The sequence below is a fragment of the Mesoplodon mirus genome (assembly GCF_964341445.2).
Source record: "Mesoplodon mirus genome assembly, chromosome: 10".
Lineage (NCBI taxonomy): Eukaryota > Metazoa > Chordata > Mammalia > Artiodactyla > Ziphiidae > Mesoplodon > Mesoplodon mirus.
In genome coordinates this window covers 8,101,660-8,128,123 of record NC_138986.1, presented here as the reverse complement: position 1 = coordinate 8,128,123, position 26,464 = coordinate 8,101,660, and the positions used below count along the sequence as shown (strand labels likewise).

Genomic DNA, 26,464 nt, shown 5'->3' with positions numbered 1-26,464 from the left:
ATCTTCTTGTCTGCCTTTCCAACAGATTGGCAGAGCAGGGACATTTCAGACAACTGCTAAATCATGACCAAAGCTAGGATCCCTGGCCCACATCTTGCTGGCAGAAAATACAGTCTTGCAATGTATTCTTAAATATATAGATTTTTATCCAACAATATAATTGCTTATGGCTCTCTGAACAAAGGTTTCATAATGTTTGGCTCCAGCATTATAGCAGTAAAGAAAATAAAAATTATCATACTGATTTAATGTATTCATTCATTCAACCATTATTTATTAAGTATACAGGACAGTGTAGTGGGTTCTGGGGATGCAATGCTGAATTTTAAAGCAGCACCATGGTCTCTGCCTTCATGGAGCTTATGGTCTAGTGGAGAAAATCATTAGTAACCACACAATCATGCAGCCAACAAAGTAATAACCAACTATGGTATGGATTCTGAAGTCACCTACTACTGCAAGGATGTTGTACAGATAACCAAGACAGGTCATCAACCTGATATTCTATTGCCAAAAAGGGGCCTTTGCTTTGATCAGAAAGTTGATGTAGACTAGATTTCTGGCTGTCAACACAAAGAACACAACCTGAAAAGTCACACAAGTCACACTTTCCATAGTTGTTCTGAAGACCCACCAGTTGTCCAGGGACTTAGTTGACCTGATACTGCAAGTTGAACAAAAGTTTCCCCTTGAGGAGGAAGAGGAAAGAGAAGGAGGAGAGAAAAGGGAGAAGAAGGAAGGAAGGAAGGGAGAAAGAAAGAAAGAAAGAAAGAAAGAGGCTTCCTTGGTGGTGCAGTGATTTGGAGTCTGCCTGCCAATGCAGGGGACACAGGTTCAAGCCCTGGTCCAGGAAGATCCCACATGCCGCAGAGCAACTAAGCCTGTGCGCCACAACTACTGAGCCTGCGTTCTAGAGCCTGTGAGCCACAACTACTGAGCCTGCATGCCACAACTACTGAAGCCCAAATGCGTAGAGCCCATGCTCTGCAACAAGAGAAGCCACCACAATGAGAAGCCTGTGCACCACAATGAAGAGTAGCCCCCGCTCACCACAACTAGAGAAAGCCTACGTGCAGCAATGAAGACACAAAACGCAGCCAAATAAATAAATAAATAAATTTACTTAAAAGTAAAAAGAAAGAAAGAGGGAGGGAGGGAAGGAGAGAGAGAGAGAGAAAGAAAGGAAGGAAGGAAGGAAGGAAGGAAGGGAGGAAGGGAGGGAGGGAGGAAGGAAGAGAGAAAGGAGGGAGAGAGAGGGAGGGAGGGAGAAAGAAAAAGAAAGAGAGAGAGAGAGAAAGAGGGAAGGAAGGAAAGAAGAAAGAAGGAAGGAAGGAAGGGAGGGAGGAAGAGAGAAAGAAAGAAAGAAAGAAAGAAAAAAGGAAAGAAGGAAAGAGGGAGGAGAAAACTGTGAGATGCAATGAACAGCATCTTCCACACCCACACTCTCCATTGGCTGCCATCCCATGCACAGTGAAAGCCAGCATCCTTCCAGAGGCCACAGGCCTAAGTGAACTACTCCCCCAGCCCCCAGCCCCTCGCTCTCCAGCCACGCTGGTCTCCTGGCTATTCCTGGAAGCCACCAGGAGCCCACCCGACCCCAAGGCTTTCGGGGAGTGATCTTCCCCGGGATATCCACTCCCCCCGCAAATCCCGACTGCAACACCACAGGGGACCTCTGTCTTTTAATGTTACCCCCATGTGGGCCAATGACGGCACACCAATGTGCAGTTAATAACTATGTTCAAATAGTTTTTGAAAATACATTGAGTACTTACTAGGGGTCAGGCACTGTGCTAAATGCTGCACATGAATTATTTGTTTAATTGGTGCCGACACCCTGTCCAGGGTATTCTCACCCTATGTTGCAGAAGGGGAAACGGAGACTTAGAGAGATCAGGTAACTTGCCAGCGGTCGCACAGGCGGCAAGGGGATGAGCAGGATTAGAGCAAGGATTCAAATCAGGAACATCTGTCTCCGAAGGTCAAGCTCTCAACCATTGTCTTACACGGCTCACCCATTTAGGAAACGGAGCTCTACAAAACTCCAAACGAGTGCGGTGTGTGGATAGCACTTCAGTGGTCCACCCAGTCCAAGAATGACTGCTAGGGGATCTAGCAAAACCTAGGGAACAGGTGCATTGCGTCTCCTTTATCATAATAATAACAAGGAGGAGGAAGCAGATGAGAATGCAAAACCTTCCACTTATGAAGGATTTCCATGGGAGGTACCGAGCATTATGCTTCAGACAAACTCCTATAAATATTACTTCTTGGTTTTTATAAACATTGGTCAGCAGAGAGTTTGGGGTTTTACTCTGAGAACTATCTGAAGTGCAGATTATATATTACAAAGTACAGGCAGGTCCGCACCCCTTCACTTTGTCAGTTGGCTTGCGGGGGGGGAGGTTTAGAGAATAAACTACAATGTGCACAAGCAGAAGGCCGTTCACTCTACGAGGAGGCAGCCCTAGAGGCAGGAGGACACATGGGCTTCCCCAGAGGGCAGTTCTAGGTCTACTTCAGCCTGCAGACAAATGGACCCTTAAAGTCAAGTTGTAGGCCATGGACACCCGCGATAATTCTCACCAGGCAAGTGTCTTTAATTAATCTTACCAAATGCTGTTTGTAGCCATTTTTTAAAATCTTAGTAAAGAGCCAGAAATGTCTTGAAACATTTTAACTTTCAAGAAGTTTAAAGCAATTGAGCTATGTAGAGTCGTTAGCAGCAAGCCTTGAAAATGACAGTTTAGGGACTTCCCTGGTGGCACAGTGGGTAAGATTCTGCGATCCCAATGCAGGGGGCCTGGGTTCGATCCCTGGTCAGGGAACTAGATCCCACATGCATGCCACAACTAAGAGTTCGTGAGCTGCAACTAAGAAGACTGCCTGTTGCAACTACAACCCAGTGCAACCAAATTAATTAATTAATTAATTAATTAAATTAAAAAAAATAAAAAGACAGTTTAGATTTTCAAAGAGACTATCTTATGTTCTCTGACAATAATTAGATGTCTACTAAGACAGCTCCTAGGGCTTCCCTGGTGGCGCAGTGGTTGAGAGTCCGCCTGCCGATGCGGGGGACGCGGGTTCGTGCCCCGGTCCGGGAGGATCCCACATGCCGTGGAGCGGCTGGGCCCGTGAGCCATGGCCGCTGAGCCTGCGCGTCCGGAGCCTGTGCTCCGCAACGGGAGAGGCCACAACAGTGAGAGGCCCGCGTACCGCAAAAAAAAAAAAAAAAAAAAAAAGCATTATCCTATGGGATAATGCTTTCTATTCCACTTTCCACAACTAAAAACATGTGCGATCTAAGTTGAGAAAAATGTTAGACTAAAATATGAGGAGAAATATCTAAAGGAAAGAGCGGTTGAAGTTGACCATCGCTAGATGTCAAGCCCTGTCGTAAGCATTAGTGATACAAAATGAATAGAGACCAATTGCCACCCTGGATAAACCCCAAGCCTTGTGGAGAGAAGAGATCTAGAAGCAAATAGTTACCATATAGACCAGCGAGTAGCAGGACAGAGAGAGGGGCAGATAGAGGGCAGGGGAATGACCAGTTTGGCCTAAGGTGTCAAAAAAAGGCACCATTACACTAAATCTTATAGAATAGTGGATTTTCCCAAGAAGAGAAATAGATGGAGGGAACAAGTGAAATATTTAAAGAAGTAAGAACTGAGACATAGAACCTACGCAAATCTGATTACCTTCTCGTGGAAAGAAACTCCTTGGCAGGAAGTGGAGAGAGTCAAATCGAAAAGCAACATCATGGTTGACACCCACACACGGTTGTCCTCAACTGCGGTTGGTGAAAATGTCTGAAAACTGAATATGGCATCCCGGTAACCTAAATAAATCAGAACAAAGGATTTGGGGAAAAAAAAAAAAAAAAAAGGAGCATGAAGCCTGACCTCTTGCCTAAAGGGAATTATTTTGTTGTGAGTAAGAAAGAGAACTGCTAACAGTGATTGAAATCCGCATACCTTAGAAACTGGCTGCTGGCTAATTTAGAGGCTTCCTGTTTGGAGCCTTTACAAGACTCTGCATGTAGGCTAAATACTCTATCCATATGGATCAGATTCGCAAACAAAGAAAGGAGTGTTCTTCCCTGCATCACCATTTCCACAGGCTCTGTGATGCAGGGAACTTCTAACTACACCATGGCAGCTGCTAAGGGAGGGAACGTGATTACTCAATGCAGTGGTCACTCTGGACTGGGTCCGTCTGCTGTAGAGGGCATCACTGGAACAAGAAGTGAAACTTGAACGGTATCTGAGGGTTACGGGATAGTGACACACAATTGCCACTGTTCTGACTCCGAAGGCCGGCTAGAGTCTGTGTAGGAGAATGCCCTCGTCTGCAGGAAATACAAAGGACTCGGTGGTGATGGCACCTCACAACAGCAACTAACTCTCAAAATATTCTGAAAAAGCTAAGGGTCTTGTACTATAATTGCAACTTTTAGGTAAATTTGAGATGGTTCCAAAATAAAAAGAATTTTAAAGTTTAAAACTTTAAAAAGTAAAAGATTATCTATTCTCAAATGAACAAGACTAACAAGGTAATGTTGCTCCTTTGGGGTGGGGAGGGAACCCTTAATACTGTTCCAACCCACTCTGCTTTCCCGTAAGTCCTGTTTTTAGCAGAGCACGGAGGGGAGAAAAGCATAGAAATACTGCCACCTACTGGTGTAGAGCAAATATATTTAGGGTAAAGAAAAAAAATCCTGAGGTTTCCTCTGGACAGGAGAAAAAGAAAGCTTTTTATGGGGATTGACTTTTAAAGGCTGTTGGAGACCGAGGCAAACAGGCCCTTTAACCTTGAGGCCTGCATTAGAATGAAATCTGAGACTCAGAGCAGATGACAGACGGCTCTCTGGGTTTCAGATGTGTCCTGGGCGAATGGGGAGTTTAAGAGGAAGGGTTACATTCAAGGGGTACAATAGAGACACAAAATTTTTCACTCCCCATCCCAGCAAACCTGGAGAAGATGAATTCTCTAGGAAAAAGAAAAAATGGGCAAACTAGCTCTAAGAATAGATACCAGGCCAGGCCCCAAGGAGAAAAAGACTGCTAACAAGATCTAAGGCAGCTCACGGGGAACCTTTGTGGGAACTGAACAGATGCAGCTCCCCCCCTGGATTTCAGCCCAGTAGGCACCCTCCTGGCCTGACACCCTCGTAGGACACCCTTATGGTGGGGTGAACATTTAACCATCTACAAATTATTTTGTCAATTTTTTAATTGCACTTCTACAAAACTAAACATACTCTGACTGTATGATCCAGCAAGCACTCCGCTTGGTATTCTCCCAAATGAGTTGAAAATCTGAAACCTGCACGAAGATGTTTATAGCAGCTCTATTCGCAATCGCCAAAACTCAGAAGCATTCAGTAGGTGAAGAGATAAATAAACTGTGGTCCATCCAGACAATGGAATGTTACTCAGCACTAGAAAGAAATGAGCTCTGAAGCCATGAAAAGACCTGGAGGAAGCTTAAATGCATTTTACTAAGTGAAAGAAGCTGATCTGAAAAGGTTACATAGTCACGATTCCAGCTCTATGACATCTGGAAAAGGCAAAACCATGGAGAGAGTAAAAAGAATCAGTGGCTGCCAGGGCTTTGGAGGAAGAGGATGAATAGGTGGAACACAGAGGATGTTTAGGGCAATGACTCTATTTTGTATGATACTCTAATCTCTAATCGTGGGTTCATGTCATTGTACGTTTGTCCAAACTCAGAAATCATATAAACCAAGAGTGAACTCTAATGTAAACTATGGACTTCAGGTGATGATGATGTGTCAGTGGTGGAAAGGCAGGGAGTATATAGGAAATTTCTGTACTTTCTGCTCAGTTTTGCTGTTAATTTAAAACAACTCTAAAAAATAAAATCTATTTTTAAACACTCCATCTCTATTTCACCAATAACCATAATGACAACTGAATATAACCAAACTAGAAAGAATAATAGACAATCGTGTGTATAGTTGCCCACATCTTTTCAGCATTTGAGGTGTTACAATTCATGTGTTTTGAGTTAGATTTTAACATGAGTGGGAAAAGGGAGCTCCTTACAAGTATTCAATTAAAACAAAATTGAAGTATTAATTTCTTCTATTTCCTACTTCTATAATGAGGAAATATGCAGATCTTATACTCAGTAAAAAAAAAAAAAAAAAAAGAAGAAGAAAGAAAGAAAAACTAGAAAAACAAAGTTTGTGCTTAGTTTAAAACCTCAAAAGGCTGGAAATTCTCCTTAAAATTCTTTAAGTACAAATGTCCCTTAAACTGAGATGAGGTGTTTGAGTATATGAGAAGATTTTATACAGTTGTCTTAAAGATGTAAACTTATTTCCTCTATCAGATTTCTTTTTTTTTTTTTTTTTTTTTTTTTTCCTTTTTGCGGTATGCGGGCCTCTCACTGCTGCGGCCTCCCCCGTTGCGGAGCACAGGCTCCGGACGCGCAGGCCCAGCGGCCATGGCTCACGGGCCCAGCCGCTCCGCGGCATATGGGATCCTCCCAGACCGGGGCACGAACCCGCATCCCCTGCATCGGCAGGCGGACTCTCAACCACTTGCGCCACCAGGGAGGCCCTATCAGATTTCTTGAATCATTAGGACTTGACCTGTTTACAGTAATATTATGATTCAGACAAAGATCCACTACTCACGTGGAATGCTGAGGTACTGAAAAAAAAATGAGAGAAAGCGCTTAAAGAGATTAGAGACTGCTGTGAACTGAACTGTGTTCCTTCAGAATTCACAGGTTGAAGCCCTAACTCACAGTGTGACAATATCTATAGGCAGGGTTTTTAGGAGGTAACTAAGGTTAAGTTAAACCCTAAGAGTGGGGTCCTAATTAGATAAAACTCTAGCCTTATAAGAAGAGGGAGAGAAAAAGATGTGTCTCTGCCCTATGAGGACACAGGGAGAAAGTGGCAAGCTAGGAAGAGGGCTCTCAAGGAACCGAATCAGCTGGCATTTTGATCTTGGACTTCCCAGCCTCCAGAACTGTGAGAAATAAATTTCTGTTCTTTGAGTCAGGTCTATGGTATTTTTTTTTTTTTTTTTTTTTTTTTTTTGCGGTACGCAGGCCTCTCACCGTTGTGGCCTCTCCCATTGCGGAGCACAGGCTCCGGACGCGCAGGCTCAGCGGCCATGGCTCACGGGCCCAGCCGCTCCGCGGCATGTGGGATCCTCCCGGACCAGGGCACAAACCCGCATCCCCTGCATCGGCAGGCGGACCCTCAACCACTGCGCCACCGGGGAAGCCCCAGGTCTATGGTATTTTGTTATGTCAGCCCAAGCAGACTAAGACTGACAGTGTTAACTTCCTAGTGGAAAACTTATTCCATGAAGACAGCTACAACTCTTAAATTACCAGGCTCTATGTCCCTGTATCACTCCAACCTAATGAATATTAATCAAGATATTATATTTGATTTACATTTAGTTCAGAAGGATCACAAACTCTGGAACCAATAGGAAGCATAGAGAATTTCTAGTCTGCGGGGTTTCAAGCTGCATTGTGAAGACCCCCTTAGGGCCTGCCACAGGAAGAGGAGAGCTGTGCATTGAGCATCACCTATACCCTAGACACAGGCCCAGAGATTCAGCTATGAATGGCCTTGACGATGCTTACATGCTAATGGGGAGATGCAAGTAATAAACAAGCAAAGGAATAAGTAGCCAAGAGAATTACAGACTGTCCTCGGAAGGAAATACATAGGATTACATGGGTCCAGGAGGCCTCTGTGTGGAAGGATGGCCGTGGGAAGAAGAAAAGAATGACTTCCCAGGGGGTGGGAACAGCAGGGGTAAAGTCCCAAAGGTACAAAGGAACTGGGAAGGGACTTGGAAATGCAGAGTCCAGGTCTCTGGAGTGTGAGAAGTGAGGGGTGGTGATGTGAGATGAGATTGAAATGCAGGGAAGAGCCAGACCGTGCAAGGCCTTGAAGGTCTTGGTAAAGAATTCTAGACTTTATTCTAAGAGCAAAGGAATGTCACTGGCAAGTTGTCAGCAGAAAGAGTGGACACTTCTCAGATTATTCCGGTGTCTACAAAGAATGAAGTTCTAGGGAAGTAAGATGGAAGCTGAAAACCCATTTAGGGGGCTTTTTGGAGAAACCATTTTGGAGGAAATGCACGTAAGAGAATACAGATATGAGGAAGTTATATTTTGAAAGTAGAAATGTCAAGAGTTGCTGCTAAATTGGATACAAGAGTGAGGAAGGAGAAGACTCAAGAGTAACTTGAGCTCCTCTAAGGTGACTCAAATGAGCAGGCAGGATTGAGGACCATTTGGTTTAAATAAAGGAAAGACATTTAATAGTTTTAAGTAATAAGGAGAGGAACCAACTGTCTTTTAAGATTCTAGTCTTCAAAAATTGGAGAAGAATTCTGATTATCCCATTTGGGACAGATGACCATCACTAGAAGGTGGACCTTCACTGGAGGTATGAGTTTGTGATGAACATCCCCGGCAAGATGACAAATGTTCACCAGTGTCCAGTACACACTGGACGTGGCGTTGGGTCATCAGGGGTGTGGGACAGAACCCTTAATGCGGCAGTGTGATCTGAGGATGAGCAGTGAGAAAGTACTGTGACTACGACACCTTTGGGAGTTTGTCTCGGAAGAAATAATGAAGCCCATTCCCCGAAGATCTGGGTTGATACATAAAGGAACAGGAGGCACAGCTGACGGAGAAAGCCCTGAAGGAGGGGCATCGCTCTGGGAGAGGAGGTTGGGATGCACAGCATGAGAAAATGGGCCCGAGCATACCCCACGCAAACGCCAGAACTTGCTCCCAAATATCCCATTTTTTCTGAAATTTCTCACTTTCAACCCCAAGGAAATACTCATTTGCTTATAGGACTCACGTAAAGAATCATTTTTGGTTTTTTAATTTATTTATTTATTTATTATTTTTGGCTGCGTTGGGTCTTCGTTGCTGCGCGCAGGCTTTCTCTGGTTGTGGTGAGCTGGGGCTACTGTTCGTTGCAGTGCGCAGGCTTCTCATTGCGGTGGCTTCTCTTGCTGCAGAGCACGGGCTCTAGGCATGCAGGCTCAGTAGTTGTGGCTCACGGGCTCTAGAGCACAGGCTCAGTAGTCGTGGCGTGTGGGCTTAGTTGCTCTGTAGCATGTGGGATCTTCCCGGACCAGGGATCGAGCCTGTGTCCCCTGCATTGGCAGGCATATTCTTAACCACTGTGCCATCAGGGAAGTCCCAAGAATCTTACTCTTTAAGTATTTGGTGGGTAAGTCTAAAAAATTAGAAATTAAGGGCTTCCCTGGTGGTGCAGTGGTTGAGAGTCCGCCTGCTGATGCAGGGGACACTGGTTCGTGCCCCGGTCCGGGAAGATCCCACATGCCGCGGAGCGGCTGGGCCCGTGAGCCATGGCCGCTGAGCCTGCGCGTCCGGAGCCTGTGCTCCGCAACGGGAGAGGCCACAACAGTGAGAGCCCCGCGTACAGTAAAAAAATAAATAAATAAAATAAAATTAGAAATTAAAGTCACACAACCTTTCCCATCTGATTCTTCTTTTTTTTTTTTTTTTTGGGTAGGGGATGGGGGGACTCTCAGTTTTGGCTTCTCCCAGGCATTCTCCCAGAAAGGCTTAACCAAATAAAAATAGGCTTTTTAGGAAAAAATTGCTTTGTAAGCAGTTTTATGTTTTGGTACTGGGGAGGAAATGAAAGGTGTTATTAAAACATGTAGATGGAGAAGTAAATCAAAACATTGGTGGAATTGCTTTAACAGATCTGGGTATTTCAGCTTTTTCCTAAATGAAGACACTTCCCCCGGCCCCGACTTAGAATGTACACATTAAGGTATTCTTTCAGAATATAACGCACTGTTGTGGAAAGCACACCAAAGCAGGCAGAGGACCCCAGAACAGGCCACTAGAGTCCCAGCTACGAATCTGTCCCTGAGTCTGTATCCTCTCTGCCTTCCCTGCAGGGTGGCTGAATCAGACAAGATAAAAACTGAGAAGCCATGTAAAACAACTTCTATGATAGCTATACTTAACAGTGCTCATTTCATGCCAGACCCTGTAACACAGAGAGGTCAAACAGATTGCTCAGAATCCCAAAGCAGTAGAGAGATTGGCTGTTTCCTGTCCTTTCTGGGCACAGTAGAGCTAAACTCTCTTCCCAGCCTTCCTTGTGTTTAGGTGCACTGCGGTCACCAGTAAAATATGAGCAGACACATAGGCACCACCTCTAGGCCTGGCCCATAAAACTTCATACACGTGATCTGCATGCTGGTTTGCACTCCATAGGCTCAATGACGGTGACAAGAGCTCCTCAGATGGCACTTACTGGGGCGGCAAAGCAGTAAAAGCTAAAGAGCCCGGATCCCAGAATCACTGCGAGGAAGAAAGCTCCGATGCTAACCAGAAACACTTACACACTTTACCTGAGTGAAAAAAAATCTATTGTATTTGAGCCATTATATATTTGGAGTTTGTTGTCAAAGCAGCAGTTTGTTTGTTACCCAAATTAATTCAAATACTAGGACCTTGAAGTGGGTACTGTCCCAGCCAAAAAAAAAAAAAATTCAAACTATGTGGCATTGGCTTAGTGGCCAGTGAGAAAATTGGTATCGAGAGCTGAAAAGTTGGAAAACCGTGTTTCCCAGTGGCAGACCATGCGGTAAATCTGCTTCCTGCAGTAATGTGAAAGGCACAGCCACTGCAGCTCTAGAATGTTCGAGAAGAACCAGACTGACCCTGTGTGTTGGCTTTTATCTCCCCCTTTAGCAAGATGTCATTGGTGCCTTCAGGAAAGAACTGGCCGGTCTGCAAGCAGAAAGGAAAGGAAGTATAGTTCAGAAATGTGGGTCCTCAAAGCCTGGGAAAGCTGACTACTTCTAAATCCCAAACAGTAAAAGATGTTAAGACTGAAAAAGGCTTTGAGCAAATGCTCAAGTCTCAGCCCCAAAGCAAAGATGAAGGATGTGGGCTTCCCCCACGAGCTTATTGTTTTAACTACCTTTAGCTCAAGGTAGCTGCTCTTATGTTGACGGGGTAAGGAAGCAAGGATAAAAATTACTCACATCTACGTGGACGGACCCAGAGTCTGTCACAGAGTGAAGAAAGTCAGAAAGAGAAAAACAAATACCGTATGCTAGCACATATATATGGAATCTAAAAAAAAAAAAAAAAAAGGGCTCTGAAGAACCTAGGGGCAGGACAGGAATAAAGACGCAGATGTAGAGCATGGACTTGAGGACATGGGGAGGGGGAAGGGTAAACTGGGATGAAGTGAGAGAAAGGCATGGACATATATACACTACCAAATGTAAAACAGATAGCTAGTGGGAAGCAGCCTCATAGCACAGGGAGATCAGCTCGGTGCTTTGTAACCACCTAGAGGGGTGGGATAGGGAGGGTGGGAGGGAGATGCAAGAGGGAGGAGATATGGGGATATAAGTATACGTATAGCTGATTCACTTTGTTATAAAGCAGAAACTAACACACCATTGTAAAGCAATTATACTCCAATAAAGATGTTAGAAAAAAAATTACTCACATCTAGTAAAAAATTTTCATTGTGGATGTCTATTGTGGATACTGGCACATAAAACTGGCTGCAAATGGGTTAGAAACCCACAAAGTTTTTAAGGCCAATGTATTGCCAAAGAAACGATGGAATCAGACTAAAAATGTTGTTCGCTGTTTGAGTTTTTAAATAACCCTCAGACCTCTCAAACTTGTACTGGTAGAAAACAGGTCTTGAAAGCTATGCATTCTCCAAGCAGAGGAAACTGCCCATCACCTCCCCTAGATGAACCATGGAGACCCTCCAAATTAGAGTCTCCAGAAGGTGGAGCCACAGTCATGAGAACCATGCACAAAAGAATTCCTCCCAGAGATAGAATTCATATGCCTTCTGGGTTTTTAAATTTCAACTACTTATCATTTATTATTCCTTTCCTACAGTAAAAATGATAAAGCACTGCAAGATTATAAATGTTTTGACACACATACTTAATACAGACCTCCTCTGATGGTTAACAGATTCTTTTATTAATAATCAAAAAGCTTCACACTTACAATATGAAAATAAATGCTTCTTTAATGAATAATTAAATGAAAACTCTCCAGGGCCTTACAGGATTTTTAGTATGTACCATGCGTACCTTAGAACACAGGGTATTAGCTTGCTGGGATCATTAGGGTATGACTGAAAAAGAGGGACAGTAATTTATAAAACAGTTACCGAACAGCTTTCCCAAACAGTAGTTCCCCTGAAATTAAAACAGGAAACAAAATTTGTATTTATACCTAGTTTTAGATATGACTGACAACATACATCAATCTTAATTTTATGATTTTGAGGTTACTTTTTAAAGGCACTCCACAGAAATTCAAATCTCATTTTAGAATCATGAATCTGAGATGTGTAATAAAGTTGTAACTTCTCAATATCAAAGTTTAATTATTACACAACAAATACTATTTCACAGACAGTATTTGTTCTGCATCCTGTTCCCCTGCAGCGCCAATCATGCTAAGATTTTTGAAGCACGTCTATGACTACGGCAGGCACTGCTGATTCAGTCACAAAAATCCTTCCTGGGTGAACAGTACTTGCTCTTTCCAGAAGAAACGGTTGTTTTACCTTTTCTGTTTCTTTTCTATTATGAAAAACAGGGCTAAACAGAATCTTACAGAGTCTCATTTTCTGCTGGATGATTAAAATCTCTACTCTGTATGTCATCTTAGTCTCTTAAAATCCAAAAGTGCAGTGGAGGACAGTATGCTTTCCCGTGTTCTCACATGATACAATCAAAGCAAAAATAGAGCCCCATAGAAATTTCAACATTGAATTTTTTTTTTAATCTTAAAGCTTAATGAGAGTCCAAAAGCTTTATATAAGTCAGTAGTCTCTGTATATCTTTGTTAGTTCATGATCTAGAAGACTACTTGTATTCAAAAGCCCATCTTTCAAAAAGGTTCTATTTTCTCAATGGTCTGTTTACAGAGTTCACTGCCTTGTTTATAATATATAGGCATATATATGTGTGTATAGGATATATGTAAGCAGCGGTCACACAGCTGCCTTGTTTATATACACAAGCATATATATGTGTGTATAGGATATATGTAAGCAGCAGTCACACGGCTCTCAGTTGTGCCCCATTAAAGCTATTTTACTGTGGTATAGAAAGGAGAGCAGTCATAGTCTCTGAAGTGTTTTCAATCCACAAGCACACACACATACACAGTCAACACTAGTCTCATCAATGCTGTCGACAATTCAGAAAGCCTAAATACTTTTCTAATTGAATCCTAAAAGAAAAGTGCCTTGAATTTAAATTTTTAAAAAAACTTCAGTCTTCAATATTGAAACTGCTAAGTCACTCCATTTTTCCATGAAAAAAAAAAATAGGATAATAAAGTTAGGGGGAAATTTTTTTAAATGAAAAAATAAACTTGAGAAAACACCCTGTTACTAAAATAGGTTTAAGAAAAAACCTACATAGAGAAAGTATTCCAATAGAAGGTAAAACCTCTGTGGGGTATCAGAATGGCATTACCTGTAATCATCAGATTAGAAAGAAATGAAACCTTCAGTGACAGAACTGTAAAATACATTAGGAAATGTCCAGCTGATAAAATACTATACAGCTATTAACGATAAGGAGAGAAGACGATGGAGAACATGGAACACCTACACTGTGAAGCCAAACACAGAAAGGGCCCTGCTGCACTGAACAGCTCCATTCGCAAAACCTCAACAGGAATGTAATTTGGCTGCCCTGTCACTGTGTTAGGGATACGGTTTTCCCTTTATTGGAAAAACCAATAAAACAATATAAAGCTTCTATAGCGCTTGTACATTTTCCAGAAGAAACAAAAAACATCAAAATGGATGAAATAACTCAAAAACAAATCTTTGAAAATAAATGTTCCTCAGAGAGGCATGCTCCTGACGGCGTCCTGAAACCAATTTGTCTTTCGTTACTTGGGAATGCAGGCCCTGACCCAGGCCTGGCTCTCTTGAGAGGGATGCTCCATGAGCAGGCCCAAAAGAAGAGGGGCAAGTGTCTGGCCAGCAGATTTGTGGCCCATCCCCATCACTGACTTTATTAACTAGGCCCTAATTTGTCCACTCTGAGCACTTAGACAACACACATTTCTATGGTTGAGGACAGAATTTCACAAAAGTCTTTTTCTGTCTACAGAAAAATTCAGAGGCATTACTATTTCCTTCTCATAATAAAGCAATTCTCAATCAGCAGTCAAGTATATATATATATTTTTAACGACAAAATGGTTAGTGTTAACCCTGTATAACCTGTGATCGTAAGTAACTGAAGACCCCTGGGTGATATCCACCAGAAGTAATACTGGGCAGAGGATTACTTGCAAAAAGAGCAATTTTCAATAGAAAACTGAATATTTCCCTTGGGAAATAAAATTAATATTTTATTATTAAACAAATGGGGCAAAAGACCAGATTTTCTGTAACTGCAGTAGAACAGGATTAGAAAGGCTTCCTTAGACATCCCAACAGTATAGGGATGAAACATTCTTCATGGTTTTATGATGAAAATTATAATCTCCTAACTATTGTAGCTCTCTGAAGAAAATGTTCAATCACAAGATTAAATTATACAAAGCATTTAACATTTTCAAACAGTTGCCTAATAACAAGCTTTTAAGAGAGGTTATTCACAGCACTAAATTAAACTAAATGTTTATCAAATATTTGAATAAGCCACACTCAAGAAGACTACAATGGAGCAGCTTACTGGTCTATGTGGTTCTCTGCACTACTACAAAAATAGTCATAAAGAGCTTGATGTACTCAGTGTAAGGCTGGTGTTTTACTTTTTGCAAGCCACGTATCTCGCAGTTACATTCTCCCAGCTGATTACATTCCAAATGGCTTTCAGGTAATCAGGCCTGACATTTTTATACTGAAGGTAGTAAGCATGCTCCCACACATCAATTCCCAGCAGTGGAATAAGACCTATTGGAAAGAAGGGGAAAGAAACAGAAACACTGAATTTCACTCCAAAACACTGCACCTTCTCGCTTTAAACTTTAATTATCCTATGCACACAAAACTACCCTTTACAACATTCTCATCCACTTTTCAGTTTCTTATGTAACTAGGAAATTTGCATAAGAATACATATCCTAGAAAAAGATTTTAAACTTCACTCTTTGGAAGAAAATGTGATAAATAGTAAAAATAATTAAAACAGACTTGGGAAAATCAACTAACCACAGTATTTTAACAGCTATGCTTAAAATATCAACAGATTTACCCAAGAGCCAATTCTCAGTGGTCCTCACTAGGGGTCTCAGGAAGGGTGTGTTCTCTTTGTGGGTGTGGCTGAGGACCTTCCAAAGGTGTTGAGCATTTGGGGGAGTCTATGGAAAACTCCCCTGGGCTGATGTCAGTCACAGAGAATACAAAGCCTTTACGATTACACATATGTATAGCTGAGTCACTTTGCTGTAGAGCAGAAATTAACACAACACTGTAAATCAACTCTACTTCAAATAAATAAATAAAAGCGTTTATGAGACAATATAAAAATTAAGTTAACAAGGAAAACTGAGTAAGGCTTAAGAAAAAGATACATTATTTAGTTTCTGAAAAGTGTGTGAAGAAGTAGTTAAATCTATAAAACATTCATTTAAGAAACCTCTCCAACTGAAAGCGCTCCTCTAGGAAAACAAGCATCAACAAGAATGTCTAAATCAATTGTGAGGTGCGCCACTAATAACTTATAATTAAGGGAACAAAATTTATACATGATATTCCCCCTAAATAAATCACCATAACTTTCATTTATCTTTATTCCAAAGGGCTTTCTTCAAGCAGGAGAGAAGAAGGTGTTGCTAGGACTGACCTGCCAATCACAGCCTCCTCGGTCAGGTACCTGACTCTCAGAGCACTCAGGGCTCACACATCTTTGGTTGCTTTTCCAAATTCTGTGGCATCTCACTTTCCCTAAAGAGCTGTTTAGATTCTGGCTAATCTGAACATATCCAGGTTAGTGAGTCACGTAAGCAAGTCTCCTGACGTGTGTAGAGGTAGAAAATATGGCTGAGACCTACTGCTGATTGATGCTAAGGTATCACCTTACATCAAAGTTCCAGCAAACTGCTGGATCCTTATGACTATTTCCTAAAGAGCTTCTACTTCCATATGGCTCAACATAAAAAAGGATTTGGTGAACCCAGCCTGCAGCTTCTAAGCCCAATCTTTTCCTACGCCAAAAAATCCTCAGGAAGGTAGATGTCTGGAAACCTGAGCTCTGGTCCCAGTTTGACCACAGGTGCTCAGCAGAGGGGTTGAGAGTCCAAGCTCTGAAGTCAGACTCAGCCTATGTGTCTTTTCCTCCTTCATGTTGTTTATCTAATTTTAGTTTTATATTCTAGTGCATATAATTATTATGTAGGCTGATACGAATTCTCTGTCAAATTAAGCAGAGTTTATGTTTAAAACGTGTTTTAACATATCTGTAAAACTACATGTGCTCATTTTATAAAATATCAAGGACTTGGAAAGATTTTTGCTCCCACAAGACTCTGGGTATCATCTACTAAGATCTGTTCAATTTAGTACGTGCTCAGCGTAGGTTTAAACACTGCTAGTCTTCCGTATTTCACAGTAAATGCTTAATAGTGAACCATCTCCCCCGAATAAACGTGTAATAATTCTTAAGCCTAACCTGTTGTTCCTTGCAGGGGATCCTGATTAGAACAAGCAGCAATCTGTAAGCGTCCCTGTTCCTTACTGAAACCGAGCCAACCCCAGCCTGAGCCTTGGACACCAACGGATACGGCGGTCAACTTCTCCTTAAAGTTCTTGAAGGAACCAAAGTCACGTTTGATGGCTTCCAGCAACTCCCCTATTAAAAAAAAACCCAAAAACCACTCACAAATGAACAGATGGCAACAATTACAATAAAATATTTTATTATATAATATATATCCCAATATTCTTGTCACATGGCCCCAGACACAAGTAGAAACACATGGAAAACACTACATGACCCAGTGAGCCTACAAAACAGGGTTATTCCTGTCCTGACACCAGGGTCATAACATCTCACAATTTTAATTTATGTTTGTTGCTGAAACATGTTAGAGGGATTTCTTCACTCACAGTGCTGTTTCCATAAGGAAAGAAATATTTTTCATTAGCTTTCTTTTTTCCCCTCAACAGAAGATTTTACTTTGACTTCTACCCTACCTACTCTATGTTTCAATTTGGGAATAAAATGTTATGGGTGAGATTTGCTTCTTCTCCAAGGCAGCCTAGATCTTTCCTATCTCAATTATATCATTTTAAAAAGACTGATGTTGGGGCTTCCCTGGTGGCGCAGTGGTTGAGAGTCTGCCTGCTAATACAGGGCACATGGGTTCGAGCCCTGGTCTGGGAGGATCCCAGATGCCGCGGAGCAACTGGGCCCGTGAGCCACAACTACTGAGCCTGCACGTCTGGAGCCTGTGCTCCGCAACAAGAGAGGCCACGATGGTGAGAGGCCCGTGCACCGCGATTAAGAGTGGCCCCTGCTTGCCACAACCAGAGAAAGCCCTCGCACAGAAACGAAGACCCAACACAGCAAAAATAAATAAATTAATAAACTCCTACCCTCAACATCTTAAAAAAAAAAAAAAAAAGAGTGATGTTGCCTATTAATGAACTAAGGGTACACTTTAAGAGTTATCACCCTTTTTATTCTGTAGCAATACAGAATACAATTCGAGACTGAGCGCATCAACTATATCAACTAGGCCCAAAATATCACTTCTCTTACTTTATTGGCTTAAAAGTAATCATCTGTTATAAGCACGAATGACGGAATAAAGGGGTACCAGATAACACAGCATGGCAGAGTACCAAAACCTGCTGGCAGAATACACGTGTATTCAGGTATTCTGGTAACTCACAACACCTCAAAAGTATTAAGTCACGGTCTGAAGACCTAACTCAGAAAAAATAAATTGTCCAGCTTCCCATACTTATTCCCCCATTCATCTTTACTTCCAAATGAAATTGCTTATTTCAAGTGCACAAGATGCCTTCTAGAACATGATTAAAAACAAAAAAATGCCACAGAAGCTTAAGGTACTTGCCAGAAGAGCAGAAACAAAGGAGGAGAGCTATATTTACACCCCATACCTTCCCTGGGGTGGGGAGGATAATTAAAGTTCTGGGTCTCTGCGTGCTACATAGGAGGTCAAGTAAACAAGCAGTGAACAAGATCATCAGCTCTGTACTCCCTTGCTACCTGCAGTTGCCCTGGAAAAGCTAATTTTCTGGGACAACTGACTTTTTATCAGTTAGGAAGAGTAGTAAAACAATAGCAAAAGGCACTATTCTATAATAACATTTAATTTTTAAAACAACCGTATTATTATCCCCATAGCATATAGACGAAGAAAGTAAGGTACAGAATGGCTAACATCTTGTCCCAGGGCCTAGAGCTAGTAAGTGAAAGCTCATCTTTTCTAAAAACGAAGTGTCTCAGTCTTTCCCTAATGTACAGTACATTTCAACTGAAGGATGACACTGTATGTGATATTGTGTGAGTGTATAAAATCTGACGATATAATTCCCTGAATGTATTCTCCACTCTTGCATGTGTCCCTTTGAAAGTTACAACTTTGTTGTACTGCTTGCTGTGAAAGACATGCCTTTATGATACCTCAGGGAGAATGAAGGTAACTTAAGAACATCAAGTCATTCCTATCGTGCACAAAACGAAGCTAAGGTTGTACCAATCTAAACCAACCTTCGGGTTCTCCACCCCCGTTAGGGCTCAGATTTGTCCAGAAAATGCTATGATTGATATGGCCTCCACCGTTGAACTTTACTGCAGACTGTAGAGCTACCTGAGCTGTAAGATCACCTGAAAAGTTAAAATAAAAACACATTTTTAAAAATTCTTATTTTTTTGACCATTCTATATACACTATTGTTTTTCTTTGTAAAACATCAGATAGGGCTTCCCTGGTGGCGCAGTGGTTGAGAGTCCGCCTGCCGATGCAGGGGACGCGGGTTCGTGCCCCGGTCTGGGAAGATCCCACGTGCCGCAGAGTGGCTGGGCCCGTGAGCCGTGGCCGCTGAGCCTGCGCGTCCGGAGCCTGTGCTCCGCAACGGGAGAGGCCCGCGTACCGCAAAAAAAAAAAAAAAAAAAAAAATCAGATAATTGGACCATTGTAACATCCCTATTGGTCCCCAAATTTCACAATTTCAAGACTCTACCCGAAAAAAAAACCTTCCCCAAAATATCTGTCCCAGTGGATTTTCAGTTCAATTAATAATGTACCAAACAACTAGTGAGAAGCCCGCAGGGGTGGCAAAGCTAGTAGAAAATTCACTCCTGGGCTTCAAAGAACTCGGTTTTCTTGGGTAGAAAAGATTTCAGTAAATGAAATAAGAAAGAACAAACACAGAAAATAGTGGAATGCTATAAAATAGATGGTTCCGTATACAGACTGCATGGAAAATGTTCAACTCCCATTTTCTAGATAGACAACCACCCACTGGGAAATACTTCAATGTTACATTAACAAAAAACTCAACTTGTTCAAAACTGAACCCCTGATCTTCAACCCCAAAGTTACTCATCCAAAGGCCTTCCCCACCTCAGTGAGTGCCAGCTGTTTTCTCAGGACATCTTTGATGACGCGGTTATTTTTCACGCTAGTCCTCTCACACCCCACATCAGCCCACCAGCACGGCCAGCTCCGGAAAACATCCAGAACCTCACCCCTTCTTCCTGCCCGTGGTGCCACCAGCAGCAGCTCCCCCTTGCACTCATGCCCCTCTCACTGGCCCCCTGCTTCCACTCCTGCCCCTACAGCCTATTCTCAACACAGCGGCCAGAGGGCTCCTCTAGACCCCCATGGCACCCGGCGGTCAAACCCCTCTGCAGGCTCCTCTTCTCAGAGCGAACCCCAAGTCCTTACAACCCGTACAGAGGTGCACATCATCCGACCCTCTGCCCCTCCTCGCTGGCCCAGCTCCGGCCACCACGGCCTCCTGGCACTTAGGCGACAGGCCTGGCGTGCTCCCGGCTTGGGGCTTCCACTGACCACTGAGGCCTTTGCTGGAACACTTCCCGGAGACAGTCTCATGGTTCACTCCCCCATTTCTCCTTCAAGTCTCCACTGAAACGTCAACCTTATCAGATGGCTTCTCTAACCACAATGTAAGATGGGCAATCCCCGCCCCGCTTCCAGAACACTTCCCCTACTTTGTTTTTCTCGATAGGACTTCAGCCCCGGCACACTCCATATTGACTTGTTCATGGGTCTCCGCTAGGAGGAAAGCTCCAGCGAGGACAAGGACTTTTGTGCACTGCCGTGTCCCCGAGGCCCAACAGACTGCCTCACGTGTAGCAGGCACTCGTGAATGCTGAATGGAGTTCCACGGAAAGAAAATTCTGACCTCTATACTTAAAAAGAATGTCATATTTGAAGCTGTTTTTTCTACCTTGCTAAACATGGAGGCAAAACAAAATATTTTTCTTGACGCCTTCAAGAAGCTACAGACTAACGGAACTATTAGGAAAAATGGGAATTCCCTTATTCAGTAAGTATTAAGTTCTTATGACTCACAAGATGCCAAGAGGCAAAGTGAAGGGCACAGAGAACCACTGAGATCTCTGCCCTTGGGGAGCTTGTGTAATAGCAATACACGTTCCCTATTTCTGTTGTTGGGACACACGCCAAGAACACACGTAAGAAAAGTCGCCTTCTGAAACAATAAAACCTCCAGTTTTTAGCAATTCAGAAAGGCGGAGAGGACCAATGATATCTGAATACACAGATAATCTTTGAGTTCTGTTTAAGATGTCAACTTTTGTTGTCGTTGTTATGTTTATAAAATAACTTTCTGACAGATCAGTGTTTCCCTTACTGATTTTTCTTGGAGAATCACCCTAAAAATAAAGGTAGGCTTTATATTGTTTTTTAATAAGTCAACAATAACTAAATATTTCTAATGGGAAAGAAACATGTTTCTTGAGAACTAGTTTAATCACAATCTCTTAAAGTTTACTTAATCATTTTTTAAATTTTAATAGAAATTTTGGGGGGGTTAGTATCTGCTTTTAAGAACACTTTTCTGAAGCTCAACATTTTCACTGGCTTCATAGCCGATTTTCTCTGTTGAATACAATAAAAGTTAAGTACTTTTGTTTGAAAAGTATTTACGTACTTAAATGCGATAAGATTGATGATGTTATTTTCCTTACACTCTTTTTTCCCAAATTTTCAAACATGAAAATTTAACTCCTTAATGTTTTAAAGAAAATAATGTTTTAAAGAAAGCTCTACAGACACTCATTAACTTATAGGCAATACAGTACAATATAATATAGTAAAGCTTTTTTTCCATTGGCTTTCATTAAACAAGCAAAGCTTTGATTGCACAAGAAAAGGACTGAAATTAAGCTGTTTTTAAAATATTGAAGAGAAGGGTTCACGGATGTCAGATGTTGTCATGCAGGAAACAGTTTCACAATTGGGATTTATCCCAGCCTCTCCCCATTACCACATTCTTCCCGCATTTGTTTTTTCCTAAATCACAGAACCTCTTCCCGTACTCAGAACCTTTTCCTTTACCGTATTTGTGGTCCCTCTGATGATCACAAGTAAATCTTTCAGAATGTGGTAACTTCCTCTTCTTTTTGTTTACCTGTTACCTCACACACAACCAGACTGAAATACTACATTTTTCCACTAGATGTCCCCACTCAACAAGATGTCACAGTCTAAAAATTCACTCAACAAATTTCACAGGACTGAAATTCGATAAAAACATATTTAAGAAAAAAAATACACCCTTAACTGAGCAGTTTCAGCCATACATATAGCCTAGAAACACGCCTGTCAATTATTTCCCTCGTGCAAACCACTAACATGACTAACACTGACAGATTCAAAGTGTAATGCTATTTTGTATAGAAAAGTTAAGACTTCGCACTCCCATACACGCCCCCAGATGCAAAACACAAAAAAAGTCCACGCACGACTGGTTTTGTAACCTGAGCTCCTTTAAAAAACAAATACCAACTCCGTATTATACTTCCACTGAATTCCAAAGATTAGTAAATAAATACAAGCCTGTCTCAGTCCCCCCACGAAACGGCTCTTCTCCTTGTGAATTCTGCTCCCTAAGTCAACGCGCGAACACGTGCAGCGGTCCTACTGAAAGCAGGGGTGGGGCTTTACGCAGACCCGCCTCGCCGCCACGGTTCCCTGTAACCGGTTTCTCGAAGTCCGGCCGCCCGGCACCCACCTTTCTCCAGCGCATCCCGATATTTCTCCTCGGCGATGTTCAGGTTGTTCACGTAGGCCGCGTGGTGCTTGCTGTGATGCAGCTGCATGATCTGCGCGTTGATGTGGGGCTCCAGGGCGCCATAGTCGTACGGCAGGTCGGGGAGGCTATGCTTCCACCGGGAGCCCAGAGCCCCCAGGCCCGGCACCAGCTTCCTGCTCGTACTGGAAAGAAAGCAAACACAGCCCGATCAGCTGACGCGGGCAGCAACCGTTAAGCCGCGTGCCCGGCTCCGCAGACCCGGCTAGAAGGACCCGCGCCCCTGGGGGGCCTTCCAGTCGTTGGCCCCCTCGCCGTCCAGTCTCTGCCATTAAACTAACGCTGCGGTCCAGCGCCTCGGCGGCACCTGGACGCGCTCGGCGGACACCTGCCCTCAGGCCCGGCCTCTCGCCACGCCCTGCGACGCCGGGTCCCCGAAGGTGCCCTGGACCCCGCGGGGCCGGCGCGAGAGGGGAGGCAGAGCGGGAGGCGGTAGGGGGCAGCTGCGGCCACCGCGCCGACCCGCCGAGGCCACCGCCCTCGCCTCTTCGCCCGTGGGACCAGGGCCGCGTCCCCGCTGCGCACGCCGCCCGGCGCCTCACCTGCACGCCGCCCGGCACAACATGGTGGACGCCGCCCGCAGGCCTCTTGGAGCTCAAACCGCACCACCGCGCTGACAGCCGAGGACGGCCTTGAGTTGCGGGCTGCGCAGCAAGTACACCGCCGCCCCCGCGGCCCCGCCCCCTGCGCCCGCCTCGACCCCGCCCCCTGCGCTCGCCGCTTCCAACTCGGGGGCACAGGGGGAGAAGGGCCCCGCGCCCGCGCTCTGGGCCCAGGGAACGCGAGGAAGGGAGACCCGGAACTTTCCCCAGCGGCCAGACGAACCGCGGTGCCCCTCTGCGCGTTTCTGGGCGTATCGCCAAAGGAAAGGCCGCCGTCCCCACGCCGTGTGAGATGGTCCGGCCCCAGGCTCCGCCCCGCGAAGGCACCGCCCAGCGCTGCCCGCAGGTGGCGATTCAGCTTGCGCATGCGTGCGAGGGAATTGTCGGGAGCAGAGTCCCCGCAGCTTCCCTGTGGTCGTGGGGGCGCAGCCTCGGGGTCCGGCGACACCCCCCCACACACACACACGCCGCGGAGGAAAGACTCGTGTTTCCCTGAGCGGCCTCGGAGCGCCCCAGCGGGCCTGTGAGGCCCCCCAGGAAGGCGGGCCCTGGCGCTGGTATGGTGTAGGGCCAGTGTCCCTCCAACCACTGCCCGCAGTGACCTTTCTTTCCCAGTGAACTGACCTTGGGACCTCCGCCAGGCCTGATAATAGTGTTACCGTGCACTCACGACGTGTCAGGGACTGCGCTGCAGGGTTTACAAACATTTATCTTTATTTCACCCCAGGAGAGGTATCGTTGATTCCAGGTGACGGTTAATGAGCTCAAGGAGCTTGATGAGCACGTTGCCCTGGTCACACCGTTAATAAGTGAAAGAGTCAGGATTAGGACCCAAAGTTCATACTTTCTTGATCACCAGGCCTTAGCAGTCAAGTCTCGAGTGCTTGTTGGGAGAATATAAAAGAAGTGTAACAGAGGCTTCTTTCCTGCAGTGTCCTATATCTAATGAGCTGTAAGTATCAAATGCTTTCTCAACAATTAACAAAACAATCCTGCATTGTGTAAATCCTCCCTGTAAAGAAGTTAGGAATGCTTTACACTGTGACTGGCCTGAGTTGGGCCTTTACTGAATAGAATAAAATGAAAGGAAGCAGATAATAGGTGCCAAATAGAGTTTCAGTTACTTTCCTCCACCCCCTTCACAACCCTCACCCCACCCCTGCCCCAAAGATGACTAGGCTTTGGGAGGACTAGGGGGACAGAAAGGGGAACCACGGAGCAGGGCTTCACAGAAAGGGCGGGGCTTGCTGACAGTCAGGTGAATGTAAGAGCATGTCACCAGATGGAGGAAATCCAAGTTGAGACCAGCTGATGGATTTCCTTAAAACTCAAACGTGTGACTGGTAACAGGAAACTGAAAAGCACTTTAGCTGAAGTGAAGCACATTGAAAGCAGTTTTTCAGGCGAGCAAGTCTGGCATTGATTTGAGGGGCAGGCTAGTTAGAAAACATGAATCCTAGCATGAGGTTCTAAGAGCCGGTTTTAGGGTAATAGCTGTGGGAACTGGAAGGAAAGCATTCTGAAGGATGGAACAACAGAATTCAGTGACAGGTCAGGCTTGTTCCAGTGAGAACAATATATCACTATTAGGAGACGGAGCCCAGTCAGGCCGCATGGACGTACTTCTTGTTTGTACTAATGATGACACTTTGAGATTTAAATTGACCACGCTCCCTCCCCCCGCCATGCCCTTCTGAGCAAGCAACAAAGATCGGGGTGTGGGGAAGTGACATTAGCAGTCAAGAAAGTGTCTCTAACATCATATCTCTCATCAGCTACATCCTTCCAGAAGACAACCCCAATTGCAAGAGTAACCAGGATTGAGACCAAGGGTTTGGGGGTTACAGGAGGTATTGAGAAATTTCTTACACTCAGTAAACAGGCCCTTTTTCTTTTATAGTTGACCCCTATAAGAAGTACTCATTCAGTTGGCCCAAGGTGTTAAATTACTGTGGACTGGAGTCTGTTCCAAATTCCTCTGGCCAGCTCAGGATGTCATCTGCCACATCAGGGCACCATAATTATGGATTTCCCTTCAATAAACTTCCCAAGACTACTTCACAGCCACCTTCAGACCCACCACAGTCTGGATCAACACATTGGCTGGAGGAGGAAAAATGTGGGTTGAGAGGAATTCATTCTGAGCCGGTTATTAATTGCATTCGTATTCTAATAACAGATCCAGCTGCAGTGTCTCAAACACAGAAGAGTGTATTCCCTCGTAAAAGAGATCTGGAGAAGGTAGTCCATGGCTGGGATGAAAGTGCCATGAAGTCATCAAGGAACCAGTTTCCTCTGTCCTCAGAGTTGCCTCATGATCCATTAAAGCTTCTAGAGCACCAGCCATCTCACCTTCTTTCCATGAAGAGGGAAGGACAAAAGGTGGGCCTCAGCTGTCCCCCTTTTAAGGATCCTTTGTAGTAGATTCACCCAACAAATTCCAATCAGAATTTAGGTAGAAGGCTGCACCTAACTACAGAGGAGGCTGGAAAACATAGTCATTTAGCTGTGGACATTTCCAGTCTGAAAAAATGTGGAGGACTTCCCTGGTGGCACAGTGGTTAAGAATCCGCCTGCCAGTGCAGGGGACACGGGTTCAAGCCCTGGTCTGGGAAGATCCCACATGCTGTGGAGCAACTAAGCCCGTGCACCACAACTACTGAGCCTGCGCTCTAGAGCCCGCGAGCCACAACTACTGAAGACCACGAGCCTAGAGCCCGTGCTCCGCCACAAAGAGAAGCCACCGCAATGAGAAGCCCGCGCACTGCAACGAAGAGTAGCCCCTGCTTGCCGCAACTAGAGAAAGCCCGCGTGCAGCAACAAAGGCCCAAAGAAGCCAAAAAATAATTAATTTTTTAAAAAAAGAAAAAAAATTGTGGAATTCCTTAACTAAAGGGAAAATGAATAGTGGATTGGAAAATAGACTCTGCCACATATCCTTCTACAAGACATATTTTCACATGCTTGGTTATGAACTCTGACCATTTATGGAATGACTTTAGCTACATTCTCTCCTTTTTCTCTCTCTCTTTTCCTTTTCACCCCTTGTATCACAAATCTTATCCAGGCAGGAATCTAAGTGAGAACTGCTGTACCAACTTTCCCTTTGCATAACTGGGATTGCTAATAGGACCAAGAGTAGTACTTAAATTGCTAAAATGAACTCAGTGATCTAGGCTAAAAGAGAAAATGATGGTAGAGATATAATATCATTAACAAAGGTTTCAAAGTGAGCTTTTCCCCCACATCATCGGGCTAATTATAATTAGATTGCATCCTCAAAGAACACATTAACTACTAGAACGGAAAGGGGAAGCTTGGCTCAGAATAGAAGTGTTTTATTGAACAAGATGGGTGGTCAGTTGATCGTATCCACAAAGGGTGAAGGGAACTGACGTAATTGAGTAGATCCTCAGTGTGTGCTGGGTACCGGTTCTAATGCTCCACATCATCTCTTAATTCACACAGCATCTCTGTAGAGTGGCTTATTATTCCT

At 44.0% G+C, this 26,464-nt stretch overlaps 1 protein-coding gene across 3 annotated transcripts; it reads right to left on the bottom strand.

The window, feature by feature from the left end:
• Positions 1-3,826: 3,826 nt before the first annotated feature.
• Positions 3,827-23,051, bottom strand: SOD2 (superoxide dismutase 2). 3 transcript variants are annotated; one of them, XM_082633578.1, is made up of 6 exons: positions 22,909-23,051; positions 22,289-22,491; positions 18,774-18,890; positions 16,704-16,883; positions 14,822-14,986; positions 3,827-3,844 (listed from the first exon to the last, which is right to left on the bottom strand). In XM_082633578.1, the coding sequence occupies exons 1-5, from the start codon at positions 22,929-22,931 to the stop codon at positions 14,841-14,843; spliced, it is 669 nt and encodes a 222-aa protein (XP_082489704.1). In that variant the 5' UTR covers positions 22,932-23,051; the 3' UTR covers positions 3,827-3,844; positions 14,822-14,840. The 3 variants fall into 3 exon arrangements, with proteins under 3 accessions (XP_082489704.1, XP_082489703.1, XP_082489702.1); XM_082633577.1 differs by lacking the exon at positions 3,827-3,844 and adding an exon at positions 12,012-12,254; XM_082633576.1 differs by lacking the exon at positions 3,827-3,844 and having other exon boundaries at positions 12,012-14,986; positions 22,909-23,050.
• Positions 23,052-26,464: the final 3,413 nt, after the last annotated feature.

What these genes read in the sequence shown, in the direction of transcription:
- SOD2 (XM_082633578.1), bottom strand. Translation starts at nt 22,931, where the DNA reads ATGTTGTGCCGGGCGGCGTGCAG. An exon ending in TCGGGATGCGCTGGAGAAAG is followed by an intron (nt 18,891 to 22,288) that starts GTGGGTGCCGGG and finishes TTAACTTTTCAG; the next exon opens with GTGATCTTACAGCTCAGGTA. An exon ending in TCCCCTGCAAGGAACAACAG is followed by an intron (nt 14,987 to 16,703) that starts GTTAGGCTTAAG and finishes TCTTTCCAATAG; the next exon opens with GTCTTATTCCACTGCTGGGA.